The 26,384-nt window shown below is 41.8% G+C and overlaps 1 protein-coding gene across 1 annotated transcript in view; it reads right to left on the bottom strand.

The window, feature by feature from the left end:
- LOC128365448 (solute carrier family 12 member 2-like) overlaps positions 1–25,548 on the bottom strand; it is a 33,156-nt gene extending 7,608 nt beyond the window's left edge. Inside the window, exons 1-20 of the mRNA XM_053326194.1 lie at positions 24,828–25,548; positions 21,856–21,978; positions 21,102–21,177; positions 19,958–20,053; positions 19,458–19,597; positions 19,257–19,367; positions 17,776–17,884; positions 17,535–17,662; positions 9,144–9,228; positions 8,641–8,789; positions 6,578–6,685; positions 6,318–6,441; positions 6,123–6,224; positions 5,092–5,247; positions 3,978–4,077; positions 3,770–3,881; positions 3,043–3,183; positions 2,215–2,321; positions 810–889; positions 572–703 (exon numbers count right to left, since the gene is read on the bottom strand). Coding sequence (XP_053182169.1) covers positions 572–703; positions 810–889; positions 2,215–2,321; positions 3,043–3,183; positions 3,770–3,881; positions 3,978–4,077; positions 5,092–5,247; positions 6,123–6,224; positions 6,318–6,441; positions 6,578–6,685; positions 8,641–8,789; positions 9,144–9,228; positions 17,535–17,662; positions 17,776–17,884; positions 19,257–19,367; positions 19,458–19,597; positions 19,958–20,053; positions 21,102–21,177; positions 21,856–21,978; positions 24,828–25,241 — 2,593 coding nt within the window. The 5' untranslated portion in view covers positions 25,242–25,548. The remainder of the gene's footprint in view (positions 1–571; positions 704–809; positions 890–2,214; positions 2,322–3,042; positions 3,184–3,769; positions 3,882–3,977; positions 4,078–5,091; positions 5,248–6,122; positions 6,225–6,317; positions 6,442–6,577; positions 6,686–8,640; positions 8,790–9,143; positions 9,229–17,534; positions 17,663–17,775; positions 17,885–19,256; positions 19,368–19,457; positions 19,598–19,957; positions 20,054–21,101; positions 21,178–21,855; positions 21,979–24,827) is intronic.
- Between the last annotated feature and the right edge of the window lie 836 nt (positions 25,549–26,384).

Here is a 26,384-nt window from a genome sequence, read left to right as displayed (position 1 = left end):
TGTCTCTAGCAGGATCTCTGATGTCAGCAGTGATTTGTGTTATTCTTCCTTTATACACTAAAGAACAACCTGTATCTATAGCAACCATAGAACAACCTGTATCTATAGCAACCATAACACAATCTGATGGTCTGTCTGTGCATTACATACCTCATACAAGTGCTAAAGTTACCTAAAAGTTAAATGGGTTCAATTTTACCTACAAAGGGTTAATACCATTATCTTGTGAGTCCCATTCAACCAGACTAAACTGGTTTAAACTGGCCTGAATGTTGAGTTTAGAGACAAGTTCAGGATTTATTAAGCCTAGTTTAGCACAAAGACTGGAAGCAAAGATAATCTACTAGCCTAGTGTCATCAAAAGAGACAGAATTGGCAATCGAACGCCTCCGAAATTGTCTGATTTACATTTGTTATATTTAGTAGAGCTTGTTTATCAGTTTCTGTCTGCTTCCACTTTAAAAATCCACTACAAATTTTAAAAAACAAAAGTTCAGTTAATTGAAAATAGTACAAGATGTTAAGGCTAAGTGTTCATTCTCCATCTGATTTTACTGGATTCGTCTTTTACCTCTTATGATGAGCGGGCTGCTCTGGCTGCTGGTGGTTTTGGAAGGACAGGAGTCAGTGTCCGAGTCTTTAACCAGACTGACAGAAATTACAACGTCCTTCGGTGGCTTCTCCTTGTCCGACAGCAGTTCATCTACAGCGACACAGAGAGAGGACATATAGTAGATATACAGACAGACAGACACACAGACAGACAGACAGACAGACAGACAGACAGACAGACTGACAGACAGATGTACCTTGTCCGTGGATGTGAGAGATGTCGAGTCCTTCCTGCAGGCGGAGGATCACCACTCCAAACTGCAGGTCAAAGGCATCACTGGAATATAAAAAAACACATAATGAAACTCAAGACGTCTGTGGTGCAAAGGAAATATGGTTTATAGATCAAACGTTAAGTTATAAACAGTAAAAAGAAACAAATGTCTGTCATTCATTTAGTTTAACCCTAACCCTATTTTGTCCAGTTTTATCATCATGCAGCTCTTACCACTGTACTGTGATGTATCCTAACATTGCATAAAATAATATTTATAAGATTATTAAAGAGTTTATATTAACTTGACGTATATTTTACATGTTAGGCTATCTTTGATACTGACTAAATTTAAAAATATAGGTGTAAATGCAGTTTTATCCTCTGCTGAATCCCACCAGGGTTGAACATCCTTTCTGTCTGCATGTGAATCACGGTAGACATTAATCCCAAAACACACAAAATGTACATTATACATCAGGGGTGTCAAACATGCGGCCCACGGGCCAGAACCGGCCCACCGTTGGGTGCAGTCCGGCCCACTTTCCTTCCTGTGTTCTTTTCTTTCCTTCCATCTGTCCTTCCTACCTACCTTCCTTTTTTCCTTTCTTTCTTCCTTTCTTTTTTCTGTCCTACCTTCCATCTGTCCTTCCTCCCTACCTTCTTTTTTTCCTTTCTTCCTTCCTTCCTTCCATCTGTCCTTCCTCCCGACCTTCCTTTTTTCCCTTCCTTCCTTCCTTTCTTCTTTCTGTCCTACCTTCCTACCTTCCTTTTTTCCTTTCTTCGTTCCTTCCTACCTTTCTTCCTTCTGTCCATCCTTCCTTTCTTCCTTCTGTTCTTCCTTCCTTCTGTTCTTCCTTCCTTCCTCCGTTTCTTCCATCTGTCCTTCCTACCTTTCCTCCCTCCTTCTCTGTCTTTCCTTCCTTCCCTTCTTTTTTCCTTCCTTCCTTCCATCCATCGTTTCAATGATCTGGCCCACATGAAATCAAATTGGTTTATATGTAGCCCTTGAATGAAAATGAGTTTGACACCTCTGTTATACTTTGTAAAATGTTATTAGCTTTTTAAAAGACCAGTGTGCAGAATTTAGTGACATCTAGTGGTGAGATTGCAGATTGCAGCCAAGTTAATACTCCCACCTTCCCCTTCCATGTAGCAGAAACTATGGTTGTCATGAAAAACATTAAAGCCCCTCTCTGGAGTCAGTGTTTGGTTTGTCGTCTATCCTGGACTACTGTAGAAACATGGCAACTCTCATTTTAAAAGGTAATGAAAACACAACTCTTATCATATTATACACTAATTGAAACATACTTCTGCCATGTCTGTTCCACTAGATACCTTTCAATTCTCCACACTGCACCTTTAAAGTCATTGTGAATCCTTACTGTATGGTGTTGATGTAAGTCTCCACGTCTCTCATGTCTCCGTCACTCCAGTTGTTCTTGAAGCCCATGACCAAAGTGTTCGGCTTCAAGCGGCCGAGACCGACGGACTAAAGAAACAACAAACCACACACAAGCCACCAGATGTCAAAACAGAAAAATTACTTTTGAAAAAAAATAAATCTGTAAAAATACAGTATTAAAATCTGCTATGACTGTATGAGATATCCACTTTATCCTTCATGCTGTCCTCCCGGATCAAATTGACCCCATCTATTTTGATTGTTCCTTCCTTCCTTCCTTCCTTCCTTCCTTCCCCCTTTCTTCCTTCCTTATGTCCTTCCTTCCTCCCTCCCTCCTTCTTTCCTTCCCTCCTTCCTTCCTTTCATTCCTCCCTTCTTCTCTCTTTCTTTCCTCCCCTCTACCTTCCCCCCTTCCTTCTTTCCTCTGTCCTTCTTTCCTTCCCTCCTACCTTCCTTACTTCTTTCCTCCCCCCCAGCTCCCTTCCTCCCTCCCTTCCTTCCTCCCCTCTACCTTCCCTCCTTTCTTCTTTCCTCTGTCCTTCCTTCCTTCCTTCCTTCCTCCCCTCTACCTTCCCCCCTTTCTTCTTTCCTCTGTCCTTCCTTCCTTCCTCCCTTCCTTCCTCCTATACTTCCTTCCTTCCTTCCCTCCTTTCCTTCCTCCCTCCCTCCTTTCCTTCCTTCTTCCTCCCTTCCTTCCTTGACTCAAGGACAACAGGAGAGTTATAGACTGGATCTGACTACACAACGCTGGAGAGAAAGCTGTTGTTTTACGGAGGTTAGGAGTTATATCTTCAGCAGATGTTGTTACCTGCAGGAGGAACTGCGTCCCGTGCCTCAGGTTTTCAGAGAAGACGTGAGCATAAAAGGCTTTGATCCGTTTTTTATTGAGCCAGCGTTGACAGCGGGCGTGATCCTGAGAGAGCTCCTTAAAGTTCGGCCGACGAGACACCTGAACAGAAGAGAGGAAAACAGCTGATGGAAGAAGAAGAAGATCTTTGTCTTTACTTAATATTTAATTGTCTAGAGCAGAGGAGTCAACTCATTTTCATTCAAGGGCCACAAACAAACCAATTTGATCTCATGTGGGTCGGATCATTAAAAAGATGGAGGGAAGGAAGGAAGGAAGGAAATAAGAAGGGAAGGAAGGAAAGCCAGACAAAAGGAAGGAGGGAAGAAAGGTAGGAAGGACAAACAGAAGGAAAGAAAGAAGGACAGATGGAAGAAACGAAGGAAGGAAGAAAGGAAGGAAGGAAGGAAGGAAGAAAGGAAGGAAGGAAGGTAGGAAGGACAGATGCAAGGATGAAAGGAAGGAAGGAACGAAGAAAGGAAAAAAGGAAGGTATAAGGACAGATGGAAGAAACGGAGGAAGGAAGGAAGGAAGGAAGGAACGAACAAAGAAAGGAAAAAAGGAAGGTAGGAAGAAAGGAAAAGAACACAGGAAGGAAAGTGGGCTGGATTCCCCCCCTCGACGGCCCGGTTCTGGCCTGTGGGCCTCATGTTTGACCCCCCCTGGTCTAGATGTTGCTTTTACGTACAGTCCTGACGTGACTGCAGACCATGAGGCCGACGTTCTTGGTGAAAGAATGAACCAGCTGAAGCAGAGCGGGACGAGCGTTTGGATAACCGCAAAGCACCAAACACTGCGGCCTGGAAACACGGAATAAAGACGAGAGACGATCACTTTCATTATCAATTAAATACAAACACAGGATCAAAGACCAACTCAAAGCCGTTCGAGCTCACCTGAAGTTTTTGACGTGGTCCTCGACTCCGGTGAGGTTCAGACAGTGAGTCAGAGCCTGGTTGTAGATCAGAGCCTGAGTGGACGAGCCCCAGTTCACATCTACAGGAAGTAATTACACAAACTGGTTAGAGAGGGGCTGATAAAATACTGAGATTAAGAGCAGATTAAGAAGTGTAGAGTCGATCGCAGCACTGTAAGGTTTGGTAAACGATTCTCAAATTATTGATTCGCTAGTTATTAGAGGACTTTTTTTAATCTAATTTGCTGCTTTCGATTGGGTAAATACACCTGAACCAACTCATCACATGTCAGAATAGTAGACTAGTTAACAATTGAGTCCAAAAGCAAAGAGTGAAACAGTGTGAAGTTGAAAAGAGTTGGGAATAGTAGAGTAGGCTACGCTATATTAGAGTAGAGTAGTAGTAGAGTTAACTAAATTAAAGTAGAGTTGAATCTAGTGGAGAAATTAAGAGTAAGGCAGAGCAGGTTGGACTAGATCCGAGTAGAGTAGAGAATATTAAAGCTACCCTTACCTTTGTTATATTTTTACACTTTTTTTGTTTAGGTTAATAAGGTAATAGCACTCTGAAATCTGAAGAGACATCCACCAGGCATAGAAACTCATCATTATTTCATTCTCATAATATTCTGTGAAAACTCTGAATGATATGATTGGTCAGAGTGGTTGCTGCTGTTCAAGTTTTTTTGAAGTGTTGTGTGAAATGCAAGAAAGGTAAGAGTAGCTTTAATAGTACAGTCAAGTATAGAAGAGTAGAGTACTACAGAGTGGAGTTGAGGTCAGTAGAGAACAGTGGAGGAGAGTTAAGTAGAGAATAGTCAAGTTGAGTAGATTAGAAAGGACAGTCTAATAGTAAAGAATAGTAATAGTAGAGACTAGTACAGCAGAGTAGAATAGGGTAGAGTAAAGTCAAGTCAAAGCCAGTAGATAATAGTAGAGTGGACACAGTCTGTGTTTACTTTATCATAAAAGACAGAATCTCCCTTCCTATTACACTGTGTGAAATATAATGATTAAATAAATCTCATATATCCTGACTTCCTGTGACTCTCTGTGACTTCCTGTGACTTCCTGTGACTTCCTGTTGAACTCACCGGGTTTCTTGTAGCCGACGTAGATGTAGAGAGCGAGGACGATGAGCAGCGTGACCAGAGCCGCCCACCAGTTGATGACAAACATCACCACGCAGCACAGGATCGCCCCCGCCAGAGACACCCACATGTTGTAGTACTTGAAGCTGGGGCGCCATCCTGTGGTGAGAGACAGGAATTACATTTTTTAAAACCACACTAGAAGGACAATGGTCGACGGGGTGTTTTCATCTCGTCAGCTGAAGCTTGAACAGCGTTTAAGTCACATGATTCATGTATATCAGGATATAATCACATTTACTTCTTTATACACTGCTGATTTATACACACTTGTATTTCCTTTTATTATTGTCAAATCTACCTACCTACCTATGTCACATCCTGTTGTCTCTGTTGTTTAGTTTGTCTTATTTTGAAAGGTTTTCTCCTTGTGTATTTTGTTGTTGTTACTTCCTGTGTTTCCCCTGCCTATCTATCTATCCATCCATTATCATCCATCCATCCATCTAGCCATTATCATTCATCAATCCATCCATCCATCCATTATCATCCATCAATCAATCCATCCATCCATTATCATCAATCAATCCATCCATCCATTACCATCCATCAATCAATCCATCCATCCATTATCATCAATCAATCCATCCATCCATTACCATCCATCAATCAATCCATCCATCCATTATCATCCATCAATCAATCCATCCATCCATTACCATCCATCAATCCATCCATCCATTATTATCCATCAATCCATCCATCCATTATCATCCATCCATCCATCCATTATCATCCATCCATCCATCCATCCATCCATCCATTATCATCCATCAATCCATCCATTATCATCCATCCATCCATCCATCCATCAACTTTTCCTCCTGAGTCAAGCGTAAAATGTATTTTTTGGTGTTTCCACTCAGATTTTTTCAAACACACCAATAAAAACATGAAACTGTGACTTCTGCTAGACTTCAATTCATGAGACTCGTCTCCTTCCTGCTCCTGAGGGTTAGGGTCAGTGAGTTTACCTGGAGAGTTGGCGAGGGAGGAGTGAAAGACGGAGAAGTTGATGAGAGCGTAGGAAGCCAGGAAGAAGTTGGAGATGATGGGAGCGATGATGTTCAACTCCGCTAAGAGGAAGGAAACAAAACAGCTTCAATATACCAAACCAGTTTTATCATTTGTATGTAAGTGGAGCAGAAGTGATGCAAACAGCAGCCTACCAATGAGGATGAAGGCGAGGCCGATGAAGAAGGTCAGGACGTAAGCGCGGAGAGGCTCGTTGTTTTTCCCATAACCCTTTGCAAACACGCCTAGCCCCGGATAGATGTTGTCTTTACACAGAGCCTGAAATCACAGCAGCCATTCATTTCATTTAGAATGAGTTGATTAAGAGAGATATCTGATGTTGGAGGAAGAAAGGGAGGAAGGACTGATGGAAGGAAGAAAGGAAGGAAGGACAGATGGAAGAAACGTTTCTGACCTGGAAGACTTTGGGTGCGCTGACCAACGAGGCGAGAGCCGACGACAGAGTGGCAGAAAAAATCCCAGCAGTGATCAGAGGACCGAAGCCTGATACAAGACTCATCGCCTGCAACACACACACACACACACACACACACACACACTTAGTTTATTTAGGCTGAAGAATTACAGTCTATTCAGGGATTCCTTCCATCCTTCCTCCCTCCCTCCTTTCTTCCCTCCCTTCCTTCCTTCCTTCCTTCCCTCCCTCCTTTCCTTCCTTCTTCCTCCATTCCTAACTTCCTTCCTTGACTCAAGGACAACAGGAGGGTTAAAGTACAATTTTTGATGATGGAGTTGCAGGAAAAGTTATCAGAGTTATTATATTTCATCCTCAGGAGAACATGATGGTCATTAATATCTGTACAGCTAAGATGAAAGATGAACTGTTAGTCTTTTAGAAATCAGCAAACATTAATTCTCATTTGCTCCTGAATAGAAGAGCTGAATATTCAAAAGTCTTCATGACTAAATATTTGCAGTGACTGAAGTAAAGCACAGGAAACAGCTTCAGCTCTGTTCTCAAACACCGATACGTACCGACGTTATGTGATGGCTGTTAGTTGTTAGTCATGTGGGGCAGAAACCTCATCCAAGCTTCAGCAGCATGTAGGAGGAGAAACACACACACACACACACACACATACACACACACACACACAGATGTTAGTTTTACTCACATCATCTGTCAGTCTGTTAGATTTTTGTGATTTTTGTAAGAATGAAAAAATAAAGATGCAGAATAAAAAGTGTTTCTGTCTGTAGCAAAAGGACATGATTGTGCACCGTGTCAGGAATATCAGTGTCATTGAGCTGTGTGTGTGTGTGTGTGTGTGTGTGTGTGTGTGTGTGTGCGTGTGTGACGGAGCTGTTCTCAAACAAAGTGCAGCAGAGATAATAGTGACTGTTGTTTTCAGTCACAAGGTTTTTTCGCTGGTTGGAGCCAGAGCTGAATGAGAGCATTGATGACGTCCACCTACACACACACACACACTCACACACACACACACACACAGTCACACACACACACACACACACACACACACACACACACACACACACACACACACACACACACACACACACACACACACACACACACACACACGCTACCCTTTGCATACATTGCATTGACTTCCATTCATTGTAGACAGCTTAACCCAAACCCTAATCCTAACCTTAACCAAGACCTCAGAAATAACACTAAAGAATCCCAAAGCAAAATACTCAAAAAGCTCAAAAACACAATAAAAAGTTAATACAGATGAATAGAATAGATTAGATTAGATTAGTATCTTTATTGTCATTATATTGAGGGTCAGACAACAATATAACGTCATTTAGATATCATTTCCTGAGCCATAACAACATTTAAGACAATTTAAAAAAAAACTTAAGACATAAATACAACATTAGCAATCTATAAGAGCAACAAAGTGCAATATTCAATATAAAAGGTGCAAACAGTAGCAATCAATGAGTGTGTGTGTGTGTGGGTGAGTGGGATGAGGGGATCAGGCCGTGTTCATTAGTTTAACAGCTTTGGGGAAGAATCTGTTTTTCCTCCTGTATCACCTGCCAGAGGGAAGTAGTTGGAAGTGGTGGTGGCCAGGATGTGTTGGGTCATGAATTATATTTAAGGCCCTGCCCTGACAATCATACTGAAAGCAGCAACCCCTCATTAGCAGACGACCATAACAGGTTCTTTTTTTTTTTAAGTATATTTTTTGGGGCTTTTTTGCATTTAATATACAGTAGAGAGAGGCAGGAAATGGGAGGCAGAGAGGGGGAATGACACGCCTGCAGTGAGGATTGTAGCCTCAATTCAACACATGGGGCGGGTGCTTTACCAACTGAGCTAACACTGCCCCCTTAACAGGTTTTTTGCCCGCTTTGATGCAGATAACAACACTAGCGTAATGGACAGGCTGCCACCAGATCACAAGGCAATCATAAGTAAAAACTGGGGCAACAAAAACCCCAAAGTGACGATACTTAACGTTACTTCCCATCTCTGGTTACCTGGAAGTCGTTCATCAGGCCGAACTGACAGCCTCCCTCCTTGCAGATGGAGAAGTCGTATCCCAGCGTGCAGGCGGCGTCGGTGCAGTTCACCGTGTCGCTCACCGTGTCGTTGTGGTCGCCAGTCGCGTCTCTCACAAGGCAGGAGCCTGAAGGTGCAGAAAAGAAACGCACCCTCTGACAAAAGACTGTGACAAAACTCCTTTCTCGTTTCTTTGGTTATATTTGGTTTGTTTGCAATTTTAATCTACTCTTTCCTGAAATGCAGATGCTGTAGATGTTGAGTAAACACATCTCCATTCATATATATATATAAGTTTCTATTTTACACAGTCCTGCCATTGGTTTCACACTATTCCAATGATCTACAGGTGGCTGAAAATATGGTAAAACCACAGCTAGTAAAGATGAATGTAAACAATGCAGCACTTAGACCTCAATGACACACACACACACAATAAGTTTTGATGGGTAACGCTCCACTGAAAAAGCAGAATATTAACCTGCAGAGATGGCGATAACCACGTAGGTAATTCCTGTGACGAGAATGGCCAGCAAAGTTCCTTTAGGGATCGCTGACTGAGGGTCCTAAAGGTGGAGACATGAGGAGATTTAGTTTAGTATTGTTCATTAACAGTTAAGAATTGAACAACTGGAAGTCTGCAAAAACCATAGACTGTGTAGCGGCTTTCCAGTTCCTTTTAAAAGTCGCTAGTGAGGCAGAATAGGTCTTGTATTTGTATGACACGCTGCTGCTGTTCCAGAGAAGCACACTGAGTCCAAAAAGAAGTTTCTGAGATTTTAATGAATGAAATGAGTACTACAGCGGCTTTACACGCGCCCATAGGATGGTATATGTGTACACTTGGCGAACGTGTATCAAAACAAACAAAACAGCAATAATGAAATGCGGTCAACAAAAATTACGGCTACCTAGACTCGCCTCCATCCCCAGTGCAGGTGAAGCAGGTACTGATATAACCTACCGGCTGTGGCTACAGTGCCCACGTGACCCCAAACACTACATATCACCATGGCAACAAGACAAAGCTAATTAAACGCAGAATAACTAATAAACAATCAATATATGGCTCCTACACACCAGCCCCTAATTATTGAGTTAATGTAAATAATTACTCTAATATCACATAGGAGACATAAACATATGAGAAAAAAAAGACTTTCACCAATAAAGTTCAAAATTAATGTCCATTAATTAATCCACACGACTCTTCTTTCTTCTTGAATCATATGACTCACAGTCCACAGTCTCATTGGTCAAAGTCAAACTGCCAAAGTTCAGTAAAGAGAGTCTAGTAACAGTCAAAAAGGAGAGAGAAGAGAAGAAAGAAAAAAAAAAAAAAAAGAAAAAAGAATCACAACTGAAGCCATCGTGTCCTCAAATGGCGTCAGCCTCATGCAACAAGCAAAGCTTTGTGATGGGCCGGTCCAGGCAGCTGCTCCGGGTTTTAATTCGCACCTGACGAACGAATCCTCTTCGGTCCGGGAAGGTCTGTATCACTCGTCCCATAGGCCAAGAGTTCCGAGGCGCTGTGCTGTCCATTATAATGACCAGGTCTCCCACAACAAGATTCCTCTTTACTCCTGTCCATCTCTGACGCTCCTGCAGTTGAGGGAGGTACTCTTTTATCCATCTCCTCCAAAACAGGTCAGCCATATACTGGACCTGTTTCCACCTCCTATGTGCATAAATATCTGTGGGTAGGAACACTCCTGGTGGCAATGCTGGTGAGGTCTTCAACAGTAGCAGGTGGTTGGGCGTCAATGCTTCCAGGTCATTTGGATCCAAGGAGGCTTTGGTAATTGGTCTGCTGTTTATTATGGCTTCAATCTCACAAAACACTGTGTGAAGGCTTTCCTCATCCAAGTTTTGTACCCTCAAAGTTGAATTGAGAACCTTTCGCACAGACCGGATCAACCGTTCCCAAACTCCACCATGATGCGAACCAGCAGGTGGGTTAAAGTTCCACTGTATTCCCTTTTGCAGCATGACATCCTGGATCTGCACCTGATTCCACTGTTCCATAGCGTTCCTCAGGTCTCGCTCTGCTCCTACAAAGTTTGTTCCATTGTCAGAACGTATCTCCCGAACTTGTCCCCTCCTGGCAATGAAACGCCTGAGTGCATTAATAAAGGAGCTGGTGTCCAATGATGATGCAACCTCGATATGTACTGCTCTGATAGCGAGGCAAGTAAATAGAACACCATACCTCTTTACCATGCTCCTTCTACTCTTAACCTCGAATGGGCCAAAGCAGTCCACTCCCACTCGGGTGAATGGCGGTTCATCTGGGACAATTCTTTCAAGAGGCAAATCTGCCATCTGCTGGTGAACTGGCAGAGCATTCAGCCGGCGACAGATGATACACTTGGATAGCACTCTCCTGATGGCTGAACTCACACCCACTATCCAGTATCTCTCTCTCAGCTTAGACAGCATATGGTTACGGCCACCATGTCCCACTTCCTGATGTACATGTCTAAGTAAGAGCTCTGAGATATGGAGATCCTTTGCCAGGATTATAGGATGTTTCTCTTCCACAGGCATAGACAATCTACTGAGACGACCACCAACTCTCAGGACTCCATCTTGCAGCTGTGGACAGAGCTTATAGAGGTGACTGGACCTTTTAACCGGCTGCCCTTTTGCCAGACTGGTTAGCTCTTCAGGAAATCTCTTTCCCTGACAGAACTTGATGATGGCAAGATCAGCTTGTTCCAGGTCTTTCACAGTGAGGCTCCTATGCACTGCTGTCCTCTTGAACTCTTTCATTTCCTGTTCCACAGATGATGCCTGCTGTTCCTTGTTGATGTCAGACTGTGCAAAGGTCAGATGTAACTGTCTTCTCTTCTTTACACAGGACATGAGCCAGCTTTTAATCCTCAAGAGCCAGGCCACTGATTTCTTTAGCTTCATCCAGGAGGAAAAGTACTCCATCAGGTGAGTTACAGGTTCTTCCCTGACCTGAACAACATTCACTGCAACCACTCCTTTGACTTCAGGGTCGCCAAGTGAAAGGTGATAGAGGTCTTCCCGAGCAACAGGCCATTCACTCTCAGGATGCAAAAGAAAGTTAGGCCCTGACACCCATGTAGCATCAGCAACGAACACATCAACTTTCACACCTCTGGAGGCTATGTCTGCTGGATTGCTGCTGGTGTGCACGTACCTCCATTGAGTAGGACAAGAAACCTTGAAGATTTGTGAGACCCGGTTTGCAACAAAAACTTTAAACCTTGAAGTCTCATTCCTGATGTATTTCAGGACAGATGTGCTGTCCGTCCAGAATACTGAGTCCAAAAGATCCATCTGTAACTCTTTCCTCCACAGCATGTCGATGCGGCTGGCCATAGTTGCAGCGATAAGCTCCATCCTGGGAATAGTAACAGATTTCAAAGGAGCTATCCGAGCCTTTCCCATCACAAAAGCACTGTGTACTTCTGAATTCTTGGCTTTCGACAACAGGTAAGTCACTGTTCCATATCCATGCTCACTGGCATCGCAGAAATGATGCAACTGGGCTGAAGTAACTTCTCCAAAACCTGGAGGCTTCATACATCTGCTGACCTCAAATCTTTCCAACAGATGCAGCTGCTGCAACCACTCCAACCACTCTTTAGAGACTGACTCAGGCACAATATCATCCCAACCTATCCCTCTCTCACACAGGTCTCTCAGGATCCTCTTCGCAGTTAAAACAACAGGGCTCAGCATTCCAAGGGGATCGTAGATGGAGCTGACAGTCGAGAGAATTCCTCTTCTGGTTAGTGGTCTGTCCTTAAGTACCATTTTGAACTTGAAGGAGTCTGATTTAATGCTCCATTCCACACCCAGCACTCTCTCTACAGGTAGCGAATCCAGTTCCATGTCCAATCCTTCAATGCTTTTTGTTCTGTAATTCTCTGGAATGACTTTCAGCACTCCATTCCTGTTACTCAACCACTTTGTGAGAGAAAATCCACCCTTGGAACACAAAGAGACAAGGTTCCTGTAAAGCATCACTGCTTCCTTCTCTGTGGCCACTGACACGAGGCAATCATCCACATAAAAACAGTGCAGTAATTTATCCACTGTTTCCTTACTGTAGTGATGCCCGTGGTCCTCTGCACACTTTCTGAGGGCGAAGTTAGCACAACTGGGAGATGATGTCGCCCCAAACAAGTGCACCTTCATCCGATGCTCAATGGGTAGCTGCTGTGTATCCCCCTTTGGCCACCAGAGGAACCTTAGGAGGTCTCTGTCCTCAGGAGGAACTTGAACCTGGTGGAACATAGCTTCTATATCGGCCATGATCACAACCGATTCCTTCCTAAACCGAGTCACCACTCCAATCAGAGAACTGGTAAGATCAGGGCCCTGTAGAAGCTGAGCATTTAATGATGTTCCTTGATATCTTGCTCCACAGTCAAACACAACTCTGATTTTTCTTTTAGTGGGATGGTAGACTCCGTGGTGTGGTATGTACCATACTTTCCCATCACCACGGTCCAGCTCTTCTTCGGGCACCTTTTCCGCATAGCCTTTAGCTAGAAGGTCAGTTATAAAGGTGTTATACTCAGTATGAAATATTGAGTCTTTCTGAAACCTCCTTTTCAAATAACACAGGCGCTGTTCAACAACTCTCCTGTTGTTTGGCATGCTGACGTCCCTGTTCCTTAAAGGTAATGCGATCTGGTAATGCCCTTCCACCTGTTTCACAGAGTTGTTGACAAACTCCAAGAACCTTTGATCCTCCCTTGACATTCCTGGTTGCTCCTCAATACTGCTTTCAGGGAAATCATTCTTAAATTGTTGTTGCCAGAGGTCATCCAGGTTCACGACTGAAACTCTGTTGACAGTTATTTGTGGATGCTCCCAGTTGACCGTCTCTCCACTGCTACCTGTCAGTGGACCATTAACAGTCCAGCCCAGCGAAGTTCGGATCGCATATGGTCCATCATTTACGCTACACACCACTTCCAGTGGTTCCAGTGCTTTAGGAACATTGGTTCCTATAAGTAGCTCAATTCCTGCATCAATCTGAGGTAAGCGAATGTGTTTCAGATGTGACCATTGTTCAATATCCCTTTCCGTGGGAATATTTCCTCTGTTCACAGGCATGGACTCTTGCGTGTAAACTCTTGGAAGCTCCAGAAAATTGTCCCCCTCCAGTGCTGCAACTTCCAATCCTGACACGATGTTACTGCTTACGACTTTCTCCTGGCCCATGGTTCGAAGGAGAATGCGTCCATTCCTCCCTGTGAGGTGGAGCTTGTGCATTAAGCTCTCAGTGCAAAACACTGCGGTACTCCCCTGGTCTAAGAAAGCGTAAGTGATGACAGTTTTGGTTCCTTTTTTAGATTTAACCTGGACCGGAACAATGGGCAGTTTGCAGTCCTGCTCTCCAGCCCCTGTAAGACCACTTGACACCAGTGTGTTCTCAACGTGAAGCCCTGGGCTCCTCTCCATCTGCTCAGAATCTTTAACAGGTTCCTTATGAAGTACAGTGGGATGTCTAAAACTACACTTAGAACAGGAAATCCTTTTACGGCAATCTCTACTGATGTGCCCTGTGCACAAACAACCAAAACAGATGCCATTTTCCTTCAAGAAGCCTATCTTCTTCTCATGAACCATTTTTCCCATCTGTACACATACATCTAATGTGTGTCCTCCTCCACAGCAGATGCATGCCTTTCTCCCTGTTTGTTTGATTTCCTTTTCTTTCCTTGCAGACTGATATTTGTTCTCCACCGGGCTTACATTGGTAGCGAAACTGCTCCCCTTATGTCCAGGACGAAACTGTGACTTGGATTTGTTTGTTCTGTTACTTATGATTATTGATTGAGAGTCTTGTATATTGCCGAACACAGGATCTGTCAAAATTTTCACCTGTCTTTCAATAAAGTTAGCAATATCTGTGAACTTAACTCTCCGGTTATGTCGTTCCTGTAGCTCACAGGCATGGTTCCTCCACCTATCTCTGAGTTTGTAGGGCAGTTTTTTAATGATGCTCAACATGTTGGAAGGCATATCCATGTCTGAAAGATACTGTACGTCCTCCATGGCATTACAGCAGCCTCTAAGGAAGAGACTGTAGTCCTGCAGAACCTTCACCTCCTCTGCTTTAATTGGAGGCCATGAGAGGGCTTTATCCAGGTAAGCAGAGGCGACCTTTTGTTCGTTCCCGAACTGCTCCTTTAATAAAGCTTTGGCTTTTGTATATCCACGTTCTGGATGTATATGTTGACAGCTTCTGACAAGCTCCTTAGCATGGCCCTTTGTGTGTTGTTCCAAAAAATATAGGCGATCACAGCTATTAGTTGTGTTCCTCTCGACTCCATTCTCAAAGGCTCTGATGAATGTGTGGTATTTCAATGGATCACCGTCATAAATTGGGATCTCTCTCTTAGGTAGAGCTGAGAGGCTTTGCTGTTGTATTAGCAATGTTGTTATTTCATTTTGTTTCCTCATGATGCCAAGAACTTCATCTTTGGATTCCAGACCCTCCATGTTAACTCCTTGTTGTTCATATGATTCCTGTATGTTGATTGGGGGGTTCATATGAAATTGCATTTGGTTTTGTTCATATGAGGTTATATTTGGATTTGTGTTTGCTTCAATTTGTTTTGGAATGAATTCATCTGCATTGACATTAAATAACTGCTGCGATTGTGCTTTTTCCAAGTAGGATTTCATTCCATCTGAGACCTTTGATGTCCGTTTTCCACTTGTTGTGCTTTGTATTTTGAGAACTTCAAGTTTTGCCATTTTTTCAGCAATCTCAGTGCTCAGTTGGAGCTCTTCTCTCCTTTTGCGCAGGCATTGCTCCTCTTCTTCCAAAGCATGCTTTTCCTTTAATAATTTGTGCCTCATACTTAAGGCTGCCAGCTCAGCTTCGGCCTTTAAACGTGCAGAAGAGGTTGAAGAGCATTGTGACTGAGATGTTTTGTGGCTTCCCTTATTTGAAACACTGTCACTTGGATTAATGTCATCCTCAATTTGACTTGGTTTGTTCCTTTGGTGTAATTGAATTTCTGCTGAATCCTGTTGCTCCGGAGAGATTTTTTGTCCAATGTCAACAATCCAACTTTGAGTGTCCCTTTGAAATGTATTGCTGTAATTCATAATGGTTGAAAACCATTCCTTTTGTTGAATGAGTTCCTCCTCAGGGAGTAGATGCAACAGTTCATTGTGTGAGGCTGTGGCATTTTCACACAGTGTATTTAAATTCTCCAAACATTGCTTCACATCCAACACATTTTCTCTTTGTTTCATGAGCCCTTTCATTTCTGGTATTAAACCTTTGATTTTATCCACAACACGTTTGCGTTTATTTTGCAGGTTTTCAATTTTATTCAGCAAACCTTTTTCAGTGAGTTTCCTCTCCCTTTGTTTCCCAGACTCCATGTCAGAGCACGAGGCTGCGTCATTTATTTGACTCATTTTGTAACTTTTCATTCAATGATCAATGAACCTTGACATTTAAATCCATCCACAATGCACAGCAAATCAGGACATTTCATTTCAACAAAGCAGCATCAGCGTTCCTCCATGCAACATCAAAAACCTTCGCATATCAGCATCAAAGTGCAGACGTCATTCAGAGCACAGAGCAAACAATGTACAGACATCGCATATCCGACCAGCATTCATTCATTCGACTTTTCCAAACTTCGACTTGATGCAATCTGGATGTCTTCTCCGCACACATACATGCACAGGTGAGCTTAGCTTACCTGTCCTCCTTGACAGATGTATGACGTGGCGTTTTGTCTTACTTTATTTAGGTCCGCTGCGCTGTGCGTCCTGCAGATTGCTTTGTGCTGCAAGCGATCGCTTTATTAATTGATGCCTTTTTTGTTGACACAATGTAGCGGCTTTCCAGTTCCTTTTAAAAGTCGCTAGTGAGGCAGAATAGGTCTTGTATTTGTATGACACGCTGCTGCTGTTCCAGAGAAGCACACTGAGTCCAAAAAGAAGTTTCTGAGATTTTAATGAATGAAATGAGTACTACAGCGGCTTTACACGCGCCCATAGGATGGTATATGTGTACACTTGGCGAACGTGTATCAAAACAAACAAAACAGCAATAATGACATGCGGTCAACAAAAATTACGGCTACCTAGACTCGCCTCCATCCCCAGTGCAGGTGAAGCAGGTACTGATATAACCTACCGGCTGTGGCTACAGTGCCCACGTGACCCCAAACACTACATATCACCATGGCAACAAGACAAAGCTAATTAAACGCAGAATAACTAATAAACAATCAATATATGGCTCCTACAGACTGTATAAGAGAAATGGACGTAACATCAGTGCTGTCACCCATTGGTTTGTGGACTGCTGCTCTGAAGCCAATAGTTTCGAATCTAAGTAGCACCATCTTGAAAATTTCAGGTGCATGCTGGGAAAAATAAAAACACGGATTCTACTTATATGGGCGTGAGGCGGGGCCATGGGCGGAGCGGGGAGGTTGCTATGGTTATGAGGGCTGGATCTCGAGGACATTGGTCAATCAACCTGTCAATCAGGACGTAGCCACGCCCTAATACATACCCTGCTTTATCGTCACATATAAAATCAGGGAGGCCAAAATGTCCCAAATGAACATCATACTGCATTGAAGAAGGCTTTAAACTAGCGATTGAGACCATAAACACATTTTGAAAACGTTTACTGAGGTTAGAAATCAAGTGAGAAGTTGGTGAATTCTCCATTGACTTGTATAGAGACGGTCGCCCCCTGGTGGCCTTTTGATAGAATGCAGTTCTAAGTTACTTCGGCGTTGGCTTCATTTCAACGAGACTTTCTGCTGGTGTGTTGACGTAGTCACTCTAGATAACATATAAATTGCAAGACGAGATGTAAAAGAAGAGGTAAACCTACAGCCAGATCTCCAGAGATGTTCGCTCCAGCCAGGATCCCAGTGGCTGCAGGGAAGAAGATGGCAAACACAGAGAAGAACGTCTCCCCTTCTCTAAAGTCTGGACCCAGGTTCTCCAAAAAGATGGCCGCTATTGAAAGGAGTCGAAATAGAGGAAAATGTAGGCGGCTTAACTGCCAAGATTAGGTAGAGTATATTACAGACTGATTAGTGTTGGATGGGGATAATGAAGATGTAACTGACGGTGATAGCCGAAGAATCCTTTGGGCTCCTTGTCTTCTATTGACATGAAGCTTCCTATGAAGTAGTTGACGATGGCTGCCAGCAGAATGATCAGGAGGACAATCTGAGCCTGGGGGTCAAAAAGAGACTTACTAAAGAATTGACTAAAGAAACTTAAAACATACAACAAAGGGACATAAAAATGACTGCTTGTATCTATAGAGTCGCTCTAGAATAATATTACTTGATTTCCTCTTCTGACTCTTGTCATAGTTACTATAGCTGTCACTTGAATGTGAACATATGTTTTGGGCACTTCCTGAAATAAATGATTTTGCCATTTAATTTGGGAGGACATTATTCATTCCTCATTGAAATTCATGACTATGTGATTGTCTCGGACCAGGCAGCTCACTCCGGTTTTAATTAGCAAAGTAAATAAGCTGCATTAGGATTTAAATCGGACAGACTTTTCTGTAGAAACTGGCACAACACAGGACAGAGCAGGTTGTTGGTTTAGTAACAAAGATATCACAAACAACCCATCACTGGTCTAAAGGAGCATATAACCTCTGACAGTGAGGTTCTGCACCAATTACATGTATATATATAGTCTTAAAATGTAAGTGCAACTGAAACTCATATAATACGAAGGTTGTTCTGTAATTAATGCCAGGCAGATGGTCGCCCACCTAGAGTCCAGTTCTGCCTGAGGTTTCTTCCTGTTAAGGGGAGTTTTTACTTGTTGCTGTCACCTTGCACTTGCTCATGGAGGAATGTTGGGTCTCTAAATTAAATTAAAGAAAACAATCTAGAGCTGCTCTGTATGTAAAGTGCCTTGAGATGACTTTTGTTATGATATGATGGTGCAATATAACAATAGATCTATTCATTGATTGCAGCATCTTTCAAATTCTTCTGATGGAATACATTTTAGTAGAGTTTTAGTAGAAATAGATAATACAAACATGCATTCCTGTCTGACAGTGTCTTTTTTCATACCACTACTAAATGATGCCAAAGTCAGACATTTTCACTAAAGTAAAGTAAATGTCACTAAGTAGTTTTCTTCGCTTATTTGTTAGACTTTAACCACCAACCCCCACCCTCAGCACCTATATATATACCTAACAGTATCCAACATTTACCTCATGTAACATATGCAATAAGTGCAACATGTGCAATAGACTGTGTATGTGTGTGTGTGTGTGTAAATTGCTCTTAAAGTATTTTATTTTATTGTTTGCATGTATAATATTTCTGCACCACGGGAAGAGATCCCAAACCAATCTCGCTGTGACACCTGTTGTACAATGACAATAAAGGATATTCTATCTATTCTATTCTAAATGTCCTCAATTGAATTGCCAGATAAACGTTCTGCAGCATTGAAATAATCCTACAGCAACACAGTTTAAAGATAATCAGCTATACTGTCAGTCTTCTGTGTGAGTCTTTAAGGTGCCAGCAGAGGATTTTGAATGTGAATTATCAGGACCTACCTTGGCCTCCCACTCCATCCCAGCTACAGAGATTCCCAGCAGCAGGATGACAGTCAGAGTCCCGACGATACGAATGTCGTTGACTTCATCGGTCATCAGGGCATCGACATCCTGGAACCACAGACCAGATTAGGACATGGATCAGAATCAGCCCTCGACAGAAACACAGACTGACAGGCGTTTGAATAAAGTATTTCTTACATTGAGCAGCTCGACGACCGTCTCGGCGAAGCCCACGACGTACATGGCCACAGCCACAGCGTTGGCGAAAGCGAAGATGAGACCGATTGAGCCTCCGAACTCTGGGCCCAGGCTCCTGGAGATCAGGTAATACGCCCCTCCTGGGTAGCAGGGACAAAGGCTGTGTTCGAAACCGTATACTACACACTACATACTTCTATACTACATACTACATACTTCTATACTACATACTACATACTTCTATACTACATACTACATACACTACATACTACATACTTCTATACTACATACTACATACTATATACTTCTATACTACATGTTTTCTGTTTAATCTGTTACTGTAATGTGTTTTCTTGTGTTGTGCATGTTTTAACTCTACTGTAAAAGTTAATAAATGTACAACAGAATGTCCTCTAGTGCATCGATCTTCTCCTCTGTATTTCAGTCAAAATTGGGTGATAAACAAAAGAAACACTTTCTAAAGGCTGATGTTGTCTCACCTCCTCGAACAAAGCCGTTGGTCGCGATGGCCGAGGTAGACAGACCAGTGATGGTGGTGACCACAGTGGCCATCAGAATGATCGCTATCGTCAGTCCTGTTACACACACACACACACACACACACACACACACACACACACACAATCAGTGAAGTTACATAGGAGTTTAATGAGAAGACTTTGATTCAAAACTCTCAAGTCAACTATGTTAAACAGATGTGTCCCCAAAATATTCAAGCAGCCATGAATCTCATCCAGATCTTATAATTTTGGGTTAGCTTACAAGCTAATGTTGACATAACTCCATTTTTGAACATGATGCAACAACTACGCCTATTAGTCAGCAGTGTTAAACTAGTTAACTGAAGTTGTTCAAGCTAACCACCTGGCTAAAGCAAAACATGATCACAACATTATCCTTTATCTAATCTTATGGCAACAGTTTAATAGTTTTTGAACAGCTAAATTTAATTAAATGGCTTAATGCTGAATATAGAACTAGAAAGAGATGTGAGGTCTTATATTTTCCTCATTTTCAATCATCATCAACAAATGTCATGGAAAGATAAAAAACAACAATATGTTATTTGATCTCGCAATACTTTCTGACTTCCCTAAAGTGGTTCCTACTGAAGCTATATTATATAATTCCTCTTTTTTTATGTGGTCACTCTCTTTGTTTTACTTTTTTTGTGTGCAAATGTTATTTCAACAGGAGAAGTAAGCATACTTGTTGGGGACTATTTTCAGCAGCGGATGAATCCACATTTGGTTCTCTAGTGAGTACATCTGGCAGCAGGACTGTGTGTGTGGGATCGAGTCAAAATAAACTACTGCGTGTGTGTTTATGGTGATGAAGGAACATCTAACTCAGTGCATTGGTTTGCTTTTTAATAGTTTTTGCACAAAAAACCGAGGTCTACATCACAGAAAATACTTGTTAGTTTATCAGTTCATTGTTGGTTCTTGTTTTTTCATTGGATTTATTGACTAAAAGATAAATACAGAATAGACCAGGCCTGTGCTTTAAGTAGCTGGCAAATTTTACATATTGTGCATATTGAAAAAGGCTTTAAACTTGGTCTGGAGGAGAGGAAGTCCCCTGAGTCTTATAAGATCCACCTCTCTGTTTGTTTGAACCTACCAATGCCAGCCTGTCCAACAATCCAAGACATTCTGATGAACAGCATCACACCCCAAATATTGAGCATACAGCGGACCTGCAACACACACACACACACACACACACACACATACACACACAGTTAACATTATGGGGACCCGCTTCATGTCCCCAGATGTCACCATGAATCTAAAGTCCCCGAAATGTCACCAAAACAAGTACACACAGTTCAATTCTAGAGTCATTCTCAATATAAAACCAGAGTGGAAAAGCAGTTATCACATTTATGAGATTATTTTACATCATAATAGAAGATGGTCACACACACAAACACACACACACACACACACACACACACACACACACAGGATTAACATTATGGGGACCTGCTTCATGTCCCCAGATGTCATTGTGAATCTAAAGTCCCCAAAATGTCACTAAAACAGGTACACACAGTTTAATTCGAGAGTCATTCTCAATATAAAACCAGAGTGGAAAAGCAGTTATCACATTTATGAGATTATTTTACATCATAATAGAAGATGGTCACACACACATACACACACAGTTAACATTATGGGGACCCGCTTCATGTCCCCAGATGTCACCATGAATCTAAAGTCCCCAATATGTCACTAAAACAAGTACACACAGTTCAGTTCTAGAGTCATTCTCAATATAAAACCAGAGTGGAAAAGCAGTCCTCTCTCCCGATTCATCACATTTATGAGATTATTTAATTATCACATCACAGGTAGAAGATGGCCACACTAACCAGGACTCCTTTGACCCATCCAAATTTAACACTTCCCCTCTTCGCCTCCTTGGCTGCCAGCGCCGCCGCCTCCTCGGCCGCTGAGGGCTCCTCTCCGTTGGCCAGACCGTCCTCAAACGGCTCCTGATGACCAATCACAGCAAACAAAATTAATCTCAGTTTAATCATTGAACAATATTTGATTTCATGGTTAATTAGTTGATTTAAAAATGGGAGCTCTGATTGGACAGCCATCATTTTCAGGCATAGATACATACACATAGATGCCAGATTGGGTATTTCTAGTCATTGTATTGATGCTCCAGTCTACTCCCCTCTCTGAATACGAAGAATTGTAAATCAATCTATCACATGTCCAGCATTTTGGGTTATTACAAAATAAGAGGCATTTGTGGGTAATAAACAATACTTTGTTGATCGTTCAACACCAATATTACTCTTGTACATAATGTTACTATTTGTTTTACTAATTATTGTTTTTACTATCATTGTCTTTTTATTGCTTGTGCACTTATCTATTGTTCTTTATTCTTTCTATTGATGGTCTTTCCATCCATTTCCATTTTTTTTACTATTCACTTGCTGTTGCAATCATGTAAATTTCCCCACATTAGGGCTAACAAAGGAATATCTTATATTATCTTATATTGTAGTTTAGTGCAAAGTAATAATACCCTAAGACTACTTCAATAAATTCAAGTTGAGCCTATGTTTTGTAATTATGTTAGAAGTATATTCTGTTTTCTCATTGTGTTGTAAAATGGCAAATATGATGATTTAAAAAAAAAAGTAAAATAATGTTTCTCTTGTTTCTCTGACAGAGCGGTGACATATTAAAGGAAAACCCTGAATAAATGAGCAGAAACACCATTATGAGATTTTGGAGCCACATTTTAGACAGAAGTCATCATCATAATACCAAAAAAGGAAATATACTTTAGAAGAAATGCTTGGGAACTTGGAGAATTGATGCCCAAGAAACATTTCAGCTGCTTCTGTTTAATACAAAGTAATAATATGCCAATACTTAAATTAAAGTTGAGCCTACTTTCTCTAATTATGTTATTAAGAATATTTCTCGTGTTGTAAAATGATGACTAAAATATTGACTAAAATGTAAAATATCAATGTTAATATACTTCTCTTTGAAACTACAGATACAAAACAAATTAACGGAAAAATCCTGAATAAATGAACACCAATGTGAGGTTTTGGAGCCACATTTTAGACAGAACTCATCATTAAAACACCAAAAAAAGGAAATGTATTTTAGAAGAAATGCTTGAGGACGTTTAAGCTGCTTCTATTGGGTGTAAAGTAACAATATGCTAATAACTTAAAATGGTAACTATGACGATTTTAAAAGATGTAAAATGCATGTTAGTATACTTCTACTTCTTGAAACTACAGATACGAAACAAATTAACGGAAAAAACTTGAATAAATGAACACCAATGTGAGGTTTTGGAACCACATTTTAGACAGAACTCATCATCAAAACACCAAAAAAATGAAATATGTTTTAGAAGAAGGTTTGGATGCCAACGATGCCAAAGAAAGAGAGATTTAAGCTGCTCGTGATGGAAAAACACTTCACCAGCCTGTATCTAACATCTTAAGATTCCTGCAGATTTTAACCATCTACACTTTACCTACAAACTTTATTTATATAACACTTTTGTATGTATATAACACTTGTATGTTTTCTTTATGTGCTTCATCAGTATCAGAATAGACGGCTGCAGGATACTGTCAGCGATCCCTGTTAAAGCACAATAAAGCCACCTGATTGTATGCACAGTGTGGGGGCACGGCTGGGGGCCTGCAGAGTCATGACAGACAGCATTGTAGTGTGTGTGTGTGTGTGTGTGTGTGTGTGTGTGTGTGTGTGTGTGTGTGTGTGTGTTCGGGTCATGCCTCCAGTGATGTCATTGAGCCCACTCGCAGCCTCTCAGGTGGGAGTGAAGGGAATGTCTTCTGTTTAAGACGAAGTGAAATAAACTTGTTTTGTATGTATGTTCTGGTTGAGTTTTATAAGTCTTGTCCCTATAATAATAAACATTTAAAATAATTCAATAAGTAATTTTAAGTTATTTTGGTTTTTATGGCTGTTTTTTACTTTATGGAATAATTTATTTTTATTATTTGGTTTTATTTATCTTCACATCTATTTTATTTGCTATTGTCTTTGATCTATTTTACTATTTTTAATCTATTTTACTAGTTTTATTATTTCATTTTCATCCTTGTGTGCTTTAATCTCAAATCTCTTCACAGTTTTTACATTTATTCTGTCTTATTATCATCTTAAATTGCATTAACCTAACATACCAATGTTTAATTTATTGATTAATGATGTATGTTAGAATTTGGGGGATTAAATCATCTCTTTTATCTCAAAGAATAAGAATAATAAAAAAGGTGCTGCATGGTAATGGCCTGTGTAAACATGTCATTATTACAGATATACAGATCAATAATAGTCTAATTATTAAACTATTTGTTCATTGCACTGACTGATGGATTACCTGTGTTAAGTTTTTAATGACTTTCCATATCTTCCTATAACATCCAACATTATTCACATTATGGCTGAACAATATATTATATCGATATTGTAATATGACACTAGATATCGCCTTAGATATTGGATATCGTAATATCGTGATATGTCTTTTTCTGATTTTAAACGCTGCATTGCAATTAAATGATCTGAACTTACCAGACTGTTCTAGCTGATCAATTTTTTGCCTTTACCTACTTTGTCATTATATCCAAATTACTTATGAGTATTTATCAAAATGTCATTGTTTAAATATTTTGTGTCATAGCCTACCTATAATATTGTTGCGATATATCGATATTTGGTTTTTAATCTATATCGCCCAGCCCTTGAATATGTGTTTTCATTACATAATTCAGATTCAAACTATTCTCAGTGTTGGAGGTGACACTATATTTAACATTTTTACTTTATCCAGCTCATCGTGAAGCTCCGACAGCGACGGTCTGGTCAGTTTCTCCCCAAAAGACGCAGCGGTCTGCCGGTAGAAGTCGATGTTGGGCACCGCGTCTATGGTGTTGTGTCCAAAGGTCCTCATGTAGTAGGTGTTGGAGTGGGAGTCTGAGATGTGCGTGTGTCCCGTGCCCGTTGAATGGAGACTAACGGAGTCGCTTTTTGTTGTGTCCGGTTCCTTGGAGACGTCCGGCGGGAGCCCGATGTCCATGGCGCTGCCCAGTGCGCCTGGATCGAGGAAGCCGACCACCTTGGACCGGCTTCTGGAGTCTTCCGGTGGCTTGGATCCATCAGCTTCTGTCACGACATCCACCTGGAAGCGGCTTTCAGCGGAGCCGCCGGTCTTCAGGGAGGGTTTCTGTCCCGACATTGTCCGCCCGGTGGAGAGAGAGAGAGAGAGGAGGATGAGACTGGAAGCACCGAGAGATGAACGGCTACCGGGAGATAACCACGACCGGCATTTAGTACCGAGCAGTCAGAGAGGACTCACACAAACACACGAACACACAACCAGACTAATTAACAGAGGGATGAGTCAGAAAATATATAAAAGTCCAAATGAAAACGATCTGAGGTGAAAGTTACACTCAGTCATTTACTCCTCTGCTGTTCTCTGATGCACGAGCCAGGACGCACGCTAAGATCTAAAGGACACCAACTCTCTCTCTCTCTCTCTCTCTCTCTCTCTCTCTCTCTCTCTCTCTCTCACTCACTCCCCCCCCCCCTCTCTCTCTTTCTCTCTAACCCTAACCCTAACCCCCTCCCCTCCTCCTCTCTCTCCATCCATCCATCCACGAGTTGGTGAGCGTGGTAAGTCAAATGGGTTATTGTCATCGCCCTCTCGCTTTGTCTCCCCCTCTATCTGGACCCTCGAGACATCCCAGCATGTCGGGAACACAGCGGAGGAGAGGAGGAGAGGAGGAAGAGAGGAAGAGGGAGAAGAAGAAGAAGAAGAAGAAGAGAGGATGGATCAATGTCCACTACGCACCAAACATTGGCACGTGTCCAAACTGAGAGAGGAAAGTTTGAGATGGGAGAGAAACTGAGATTTTACATCATGAAGTTTAGACCTATAGTAAAATTAATATCATATGTGTGTGTGTGTGTGTGTGTGTGTGTGTGTGTGTGTGTGTGTGTGTGTGTGTGTGTGGCATTAAAACAAAGACATTTGTCATCACTGCTGGTGACACACTGAGACACTCACACAGAAGCCTGGACACGCAAGGAGGAGCGTGTGTGTGTGTGCGTGTGTGTGTGCGTGTGTGTGTGTGTGTGTGCGTGTGTGTGTGCGTGTGTGTGTGTGTGTGTGAGCATTAGCATAGGGAACAACGAGCCACTTTCTCTGTCAGAGTGCTTGATGCTCGAGCCAAACACTGGACAATACATATAAAACAATACAAGGGCAGAATGACAGGAACCAGTTTAACCAGTTTAACTTCATTTATGTTAAATCACCATCATGTTGTCGTTGGTTTACACTGATTTTACTGACATCGTTTTGAGTTAATACTGA

This window comes from Scomber japonicus, chromosome 9 (assembly GCF_027409825.1).
Source record: "Scomber japonicus isolate fScoJap1 chromosome 9, fScoJap1.pri, whole genome shotgun sequence".
Taxonomy (NCBI): Eukaryota; Metazoa; Chordata; class Actinopteri; order Scombriformes; family Scombridae; genus Scomber; species Scomber japonicus.
This window is presented reverse-complemented; position numbering and strand designations above follow the sequence as displayed.